Source organism: Myotis brandtii, unplaced genomic scaffold (genome assembly GCF_000412655.1).
Source record: "Myotis brandtii unplaced genomic scaffold, ASM41265v1 scaffold1722, whole genome shotgun sequence".
NCBI classification, from domain to species: Eukaryota; Metazoa; Chordata; class Mammalia; order Chiroptera; family Vespertilionidae; genus Myotis; species Myotis brandtii.
In genome coordinates this window covers 117709-126035 of record NW_005356354.1, presented here as the reverse complement: position 1 = coordinate 126035, position 8327 = coordinate 117709, and the positions used below count along the sequence as shown (strand labels likewise).

At 50.1% G+C, this 8327-nt stretch overlaps 1 protein-coding gene across 1 annotated transcript in view; it reads right to left on the bottom strand.

The window, feature by feature from the left end:
* TRPC3 (transient receptor potential cation channel, subfamily C, member 3) overlaps window positions 1–8327 on the bottom strand; it is a gene marked incomplete at its 5' end in the record, with an annotated part of 59914 nt that overhangs the window by 27007 nt on the left and 24580 nt on the right. The window contains 2 exons of the mRNA XM_014537113.1: window positions 4705–4969; window positions 7854–8087. Coding sequence (XP_014392599.1) covers window positions 4705–4969; window positions 7854–8087 — 499 coding nt within the window. The remainder of the gene's footprint in view (window positions 1–4704; window positions 4970–7853; window positions 8088–8327) is intronic.

Here is an 8327-nt window from a genome sequence, read left to right as displayed (position 1 = left end):
AGCAGGTCGTTATCTCCCGAGGGGTCCCAGACTGCGAGAGGGCACAGGATGGGCTGAGGGACCCCCTCTCCCCCCCGAGTGCACAAATTTTTGTGCACTGGGCCTCTAGTCTATATATATAAAACCCTAAGCGACCGTTCGACCGTTCAACCATTGGACCAGTTGCTATGACACATACTGACCACCAGAGGGCAGAGACACTCAACTCAGGAGCTGCCCCCTGATGGTCAGTGTTCTCCGAGCACTCGGCTGACTGATGGGTGCCAGACACAACGCTCTCAGCTGGCGAGCGCAGCTGCAGTGGTGCAAGCCTCTCCTTCCTCCGCAGCAGCGCTACCGAACAGCCACGGAGGCAGCAGGCACAGCGGGGACCGGGGACCAGGGACGAGCGGGACCGGCGAGGCACCCGGCCGAGGCTTGGGCTTCTCCTGGCCGCCTGCCACTTTGGGCACTACTACATCCCTAGGGATGTAGCCTGAATGTCAGCCTGATCCCAGAGGGGTCCCAGATTGTGAGAGGGCGTAGGCCAGGCTGCGGGCCCCGGATTCATGCACCGGGCCTCTAGCTTTACCATAATGTTTAACAGAAGTTATTCTGGGGTTTTGGTGCCGACACCCAGCCATTCTGTAAGTTATCCAGGGAAAAGTCTCCAGAGTCGTTTTGGGGAAAGAAGTTCTGCCCCGATGCCATTCCTGTCTCCTAGAAGGATGGATGTTTGGGTGTGATCTTGTAGGTGGTTTAGAATCGGGTTTTCTGAAGTAGGACCAGGTCGGGATTAAAATTAAATGCCCACTTCCAGAAAACTACGCACAGACATCTTCCTTGCAGCGAGGCAGTGGGGCAGAGCACCCCGATGCCCACCATAGGGCGGGGTAAACCGTTCTGTACATCCATGGGCGGAACGCTATGACACGGATCTATCCTCCTGCGTCTATATAAAACGATATCAGCGATATATTCCTAAGTGAAAAAAGTAAGATGTAGCAAGTGTGAAATAGTCTACAATTTGAATAAAAAAGAGGGGCATACAAGCGCTTATATTCTTGTGTATGCAAAAAACCTCTGAAAGTCCCCGACAGAAACCCTTGCCCCTGGGAACTGGGGGGCACTCAGGTCTAAGGTGAGGGGTCGGGCTTCCACGGCAGACACTGCTCCCGTGAGTCACGTCACAGGGATTAGCACCTGCTAGGAGGCATGCTTGGCTGCAAACGAAGAGAAGGAAGCAGAAGGAAAGATTCCTCTTCTTTTCCCTCAATTTAAATAATCTGCTTCCTGACTCCTGGTCCCCTGCAGCAGTTAGTACATACCCACCACCCACCACCCCCAGACGAAGGCCCCAATTTGTCCCTTAAATGGGCTTTGCCAGCTGAATCTGGCTGGTCTCATCATATGACCCAGTTGTAACTGGTGGTCTGTGAGCAGCAAGAATAACCTTAAATAGTTAAACACGTAGACGTCCATCGCAAAGGAGAGGTGGAGGGTGAGTCCTACACGAACACTGAGCGTGTTTTCATTGCTGCAGTGCCATCCCAAAGCACACTGGGTTGCCTTTTTTCTGAGTAACAATATCCTCTTATTATGGATTCTGTATTTCATTTGGACCCTAGCATTTGTATTCCTCTGTACAACTTGTTCTGGGAAACTGTGCAAATACCAATATGGAGGTGAATAAAATTCTTTCTTATTACCTTAAAAAAAAGTGAGACCTTTTTCCAAAGAAAGATTTATGAGAACTTTTTAAAATTTCTTATAACTGATTCTAAATAACAGTTCTATAGATTCATAGGTTTTAGTACTAGTTTATTCATTCAACCAATATTGCTGGAGCACCTATTATGTTCTGGAAGTTGTGCTGGGCCCTAGGGGGGGGGGGCAGAATAAAAATCCTGTTCCTACAGAGTTACTCTCTGTTATAGAACACTAGAGGCCCAGTGCACGAAATTCGTGCACTCGGGGGGGGGGCATCCCTCAGCCCAGCCTGTGCCCTCCCACAGGGGGAGTGGGCCTAAGCCTGTAGTCGGACATCCTTAGCGCTGTCGTGGAGGCAGGAGAAGCTCTGGCCACCATCACTGTGCTCACCAGCTGTGAGCCCAGCTTCTGGCTGAGCGGTGCTCCCCCTGTGGGAGCACACTGACCACCAGGGGGCAGCTCCTGCATTGAGCATCTGCCCCCTGGTGGTCAGTGCATGTCATAGTGGCCGGTTGTTCTGCCTTTCAGTCAATTTCCATATTAGCCTTTTATTATATAGGATTTGACCGTGTGCTGTCATAGCACAGGTGGTAGGAGACAGAAAACTATAACCTCCTTGTTCCTGCCATTAATTTTACGGTATCAAGGAATTCCCACCTTCTTCCTCTTGCTCCTTGCGAGCCTCTCCCTCCCCCTTCATTCTCTCTGACTCTGTGTGAATCTAGCTGGTGGGGAGGGGACAGGGAGACGAGAGGACGCTGGCGGGTCCTAGCTCCCACTGTGGCGAGAGGCTTTCTATAAATTCCCTACGTAACCCGCACAATAACCTGCCTTGAGCCTTTTTGTGCTTATTTTCAAAAAAAGGAAACTAACACAGGGACATGTTAACTTGGCCAGAGACCACGGCTGCAGGCCAGCAGGCTGCACTGGCAGCCGGGCCGCCTGGTTCCCGAGCCGCGTTCTCCCACGGTGCTCAGGTGCCCGTCCTCAATAGCCGAGGAGAAAACCTCAGGGCCAAAGCGCCTTCTGAGCTCCAGTTCTGTGCGCCTCCCACTGGGTTCAGACAGAGATTTTCTTCATTGAAAGCAAGCGCTTCAGGTCTCGTCCACCTCTGAGACCTGCTCTATATTAACGATTTGAAAGAATTCATTTCTGAACAACGTGATGCCTGGCAGGGCGCGAGGTTCCGTCTTAGTCTATAGGGAACGTGCTGACCGTCCAGCTGGTGTCAGTGGGACATGGCAGGACACAAAGGGAGGTGGAGGGCATGACCTCCCCACCGCAAGGCCTGCAGTACCCATGGGTGACTGCTGAGAAGTGAGAACCCAGATCAACAGTAATTAATATAATTGTGAGAAGTCCAGAGGTCTCGTCCACCTCTGAGACCTGCTCTATATTAACGATTTGAAAGAATTCATTTCTGAACAACGTGATGCCTGGCAGGGCACGAGGTTCCGTCTTAGTCTATAGGGAACGTGCTGACCGTCCAGCTGGTGTCAGTGGGACATGGCAGGACACAAAGGGAGGTGGAGGGCATGACCTCCCCACCGCAAGGCCTGCAGTACCCATGGGTGACTGCTGAGAAGTGAGAACCCAGATCAACAGTAATTAATATAATTGTGAGAAGTCCAGACAGAAGGCTGAATTTGGGCTCTTTGATATTCACAGGGTGAATATTTGCATTTTATTACCTACTGCTGACTCAATGGCCTTATTGTTTACTAAACATTACCCTAGGGAGGGCCACAAGTCTCCAGTCTGGATGTCTCCATGCTGACAGAACTTAAGAGGACAAAGACTAAGGGAGCTCAATCCAGGAAGACTTCCTGGGAGAGGTGAGTCTGCACTGTGGAAACCAGTCTGACCAGAGGAAGGACACGCTATTACCGTTCTCATGGGCTGTACACATTGAGCGATAATTTCGCAGGACACAAAGGGAGGTGGAGGGCATGACCTCCCCACCGCAAGGCCTGCAGTACAGAGGGAGAGCCACCCCCATGACAGACAAAGCCCGATGGGTGACTGCTAAGAACCAAGATCAATAGTAATTAATATAAATGAGAAAAGTCCGGACAGAAGGCTGAATTTGGGCTGATATTCACAGGGTGAATATTTGCATTTTATTACCTACTGCTGACTCAATGGCCTAAAGCAAACTCCCCAACCTGATAATCTTACTGTTTACTAAACAGTACCCTAGAGGGAGGGCCACGAGTCTCCAGTCTGCATGTCTCCATGCTGACAGAACTTAAGAGGACAAAGACTAAGGGAGCTCAATCCAGGAAGACTTCCTGGGAGAAGTGAGTCTGCACTGCGGAAACCAGTCTGACCAGAGGAAGGACACGCTATTACTGTTCTCATGGGTTGTACACATTGAGCGATAATTTTGCTTGCTTGACCCCCTCTACTTTTTTGAAATAACAGTAATGGCTACAAGACGATGAAACTAAATTTAATGTCATACATAATGTAAGAGACATCCATTCTTTCAGTCCCCTCTACCCTGCAGCAGCCTTTCTCAGCCGATAGAAATTGAACTTACTCTTAAAAGTTCAGCTCAGATGCCACCTCCTCTGTGAAGCCAACCCTGATTGTCCTGTCCAGCCAGAATTTCCCTCCCTCCTCCTTCTGAAATATCATAGCACTTCACACACCACTCTTATGGTGAATTCTGCCCATGTTATGGTTGTTTACAACTCCAGTGTAGAGACCACAAAATCTGAAATATTTAGATCGGTGGTTCTCAACCTTCCTAATGCCGCGACCCTTTAATACAGTTCCTCATGTTGTGGTGACCCCCAATTTCATTGTTACAAATTGAACATAATTAAAGCACAGTGATTAATCACAAAAACAATATGTAATTATATATGTGTTTTCCGATGGTCTTAGGCGACCCCTGTGAAAGGGTCGTTTGACCCCCAAAGGGGTCGCGACCCACGGGTTGAGAACCGGTGGGCTAGACGACTTAGAATTTCTCCTCATCGTGCCGTGTCTGTAAGACATCTTACTTACGTGGTAAAAGCAGCGTTTACTTTAGCCCCAAGGTAGTAAGAGTACAGGATGAACATGCCAATCATAAAGGCGAGAAACACCATGATGAAGAGGACCATGAACTTGAAGATGTCCTTCACGGTCCTGCCCAGGGAGATCTGCAAGGGGCCGAAGCTCTCGTTGGCCGGGAGGATGTAGGCGATCCGGGAGAAGCTGAGCACCACAGCAATGGCGTAGAGCCCCTCCGATATGATCTGGGGGTCGGAGGGGAGCCACTTGTCTCTGGCTGGAAACAGAGAGGGCGGTTAAAACCGGCCTTTCCATTCATGGCTAACTATGCAAAGCCAAGGCCTCCAATAGGATCTACCTTGTAGGCAGGTGGTTCATGTCTCCGTCGAAACTATTCTAGATTTAATGAACGGTCTGGGCTCTATTTGACGTGTTAAAGCAGAAACTGTGGAGAGCGCCTGGGAAGGCACATGAGCATTTCTTTAATTATTGTCAGCTGAGTCCAGTGGCGTTGGCAGAGCCACGTCCTGGAAACATACGGCGCCAGAGGCAGGTACGTTGTCAGCCTGACTCTTTAGCTCAGGTGCCAGGGGGTGGGTTTCATTATTTAAGTTCAGCCAGGCACCAGGAACGCACACAATTATCCGGGCTCAGCCAGGAGTGAGGATTACAAAGAAGCCACAAGAATGAAAAATTACAGCTTGATCTTTAACCATGATTATAGTTTGATCTTTAACCATGATTTCTCACAATTTCCTTTGTTTTAAACTCTAGTAAAACTTCCTGGAATCATGCTGTATAAAATAAACGCGCTGCACCGGCTCCGGGTCACTGTCTCTCCATCAGAGGGCAGCGTCCCACCTGGTCCCAGCTTCCCCCTCTGTCTCTGCGTCTGTCTCTTTCATTTTCTCATTCCCCCATCGCCCCTACTCAGGACTCGTGTCCGCTCTCTAGCCGCGCTGGTCGCAGTCCAAGAGAGAAATAAATTATAAGAAACGCATGAATCCTACACTCAAGCGAGTTATTCCAGTGGAGAAAACACTGTTGTGGAGGTACTAAGCTGACTTCGCATTGAGCAGAAACAGAATTAAGTGTGAAGGATGAAGGGGGTTCAAGGCTTCATGAGACACAGGCGGTCAGGATGACGAAACGACAGGCCTGACCGATGTCCCTCCAGTTACCAGGTTTATCGGCCAACAAGTCTGTCAGCCTATAAACTTGGGACACAAAACTTCTGTATACCGTGGGCATTAGTTCATCTCGCAGTTAATGAAGTAAAACGTCCTAATAAGAGACCTGAGATTGTCCCGGATCACAATGGTACTATCGATGCAGTATCTGAGCAAGATACTGTGTTCCTGGAAAACGAAAACTGCTACTGAGCCACAGAGGTTCTAATGAGGCCCCCAGCACCCTTTCAAGGTCACTTCTCAAGGTCACAGCAGACTATTTCCCTGGAAGGTCGATGAAGTGCAATGCGGCTGATTTTGTGTGAACTGGGCCGTTCCCAGAAGAAGGCAGGCATCGCACACATTTGCAACAACAATAAAAATGGCATTTATTGAATGTTTACTACGCACCAGGCACTGAGATTTCAACAGCCCCACAGACCTGGTGTTGTTATTACCCTCCTTTCCGGGATGCAGACACCAAGGCGCAGAAAGGTAAAAAACTTGATCAAAATCACACACATAATAGACAGTGTGGTCTGAATTCACAAATCTCCCCTCAGATGACAGCCACTAATGACACATGAATACATGTAAAGAAATGGGTGATCGTGAACTGAAGTATGTATTACACAAAAATACCACCAAGTTAATTCTTTAATTACAAATGGTGATCATTTGTTTCTTTGATCTGGTCTCCCTGGTACAGAAACCTATTTGCTCCCCGACTCCAAGGCAGCGCGCTTAGATGTCACAGGGTGTAAATGTACACCTACTCTCCCTTCCTCTCTGTAAAAAGTCAATAATATATATTTTTTTAAAAAACTTGATCAAAATCACACACATAATAGGCAGTGTGGTCTGAATTCACAAATCTCCCCTCAGATGACATGTAAAGAAATGGGTGATCGTGAACTGAAGTATGTATTACACAAAAATACCACCAAGTTAATTACAAATGGTGATCATTTTTTTCTTTGATCTGGTCTCCCTAATTCTGTTTCTGCTCAATGCGAAGTCAGCTTAGTACCTCCACAACAGTGTTTTCTCCACTGGAATAATTCGCTTGAGTGTAGGATTCATATGTTTCTATCTCTTTGCTCTCCAACTCCAAGGCAGCATGCTTAGATGTCACAGGGTGTAAACGTACATCTGGCTCTGGAGCAGACGCCCAGCCCCCTTCAGGGCAGTTAACATGCTGCGCGTCCGCACTGCAAGGCAGCCGCCATGTCACTTACAGGCTACACTTCACGTCTGAACACGCGTGAACTCTGTGCCTGAGTTTCCTTAGCTGTAAAATGAAGGCGGGACCGTAATTCCTAAAGACTTTTCCAGATTTGAGATTTTGAAATGATGGGAACATTTGCTCGTTGCGGGCACCTGATCCTGCCTCAGGGGGAGGGAGGCTCCGGTTCCCTAAGGTGACGCGTGCTGGGAGGGCAGGCGTCGGGGTCCTCGTGCGCTGGGCATCGGCCGGGTCGTGCTGCTCTGTGACACAGGCGTGTGGCACCACCGCTTCCCGCGCCACCGGGAGGAGGGCATGGCCTCCTCTCCGAGACTCTGCCGGTTCTCAGAGCCTGTGATCTGGTGGCCACTCTGTGCAGCTCACCTGTACAGGTCAGACCTCGAAGACATGCTCTCAGGGACTCCTCTTCCACATCCATCACTTTCTCCAGCTACTCCCCCTCATCAAACAGGCTCATGTCCTCAGAGGCCCTGAGAGCAAACTATGTTCTTAGACTTAAAGGTAATTTTTCTCCCTCCTGCAGCACCTTCTTTTTATGGATGTGAAAACCAAGGCACAGGGAAGTAAATGACCTTGAACACAGTCACCCAGCCCTGAAGCGTCAGCCTGGACAGGAACCCGGCTCTGAAGCTCATGCTGTCTCCACCGTCCAGAACCCCTCAATTCGCCTCTCCCACGCGCATCCCCTTCCGAAGGCTGTTCCCGGCGCCTCCGGAAGCACGAGGACCCTGCAGCGAGGGACTCACCGTAAGTGAAATACTGTATCTCCGGGGGCAGAGTGACTTCGCTGAGGTCGCTCTCTTGGACGTAGCTGTCCACATACTGCTGCGCTTTCGTCGCCTGGAGGAAAGCCAGGAACCTGGCCGTGAACGCGGCGATGAAGATGGATAGCATCCCGAAGTCCAGCACGTTCCAGAGCTGCACGATGTACTCCCTCGGGCCTTCCAGCCAGAGCTCCTTGCACTCGGACCACATCATTCCTGCCAGGACACACGGGGGACCGTGAGGCTTGGCGGCTCAGCCTGAGCCGCTCCTATTGGGCCCACCATCAGCCCCATCTCTACACCCACCCCATCTGCAAAGCCGTGCTGGGGACTACAAAGCAGACTGCCCGGCTCACTGGGCAGAGGTGATGGAGGAAGGTCCCACAGGAATGACTCCCTCCCCCACGTGAGAATTCGGTGAAACACACCTCCACCCACGGGCCCAGCAACACTGCC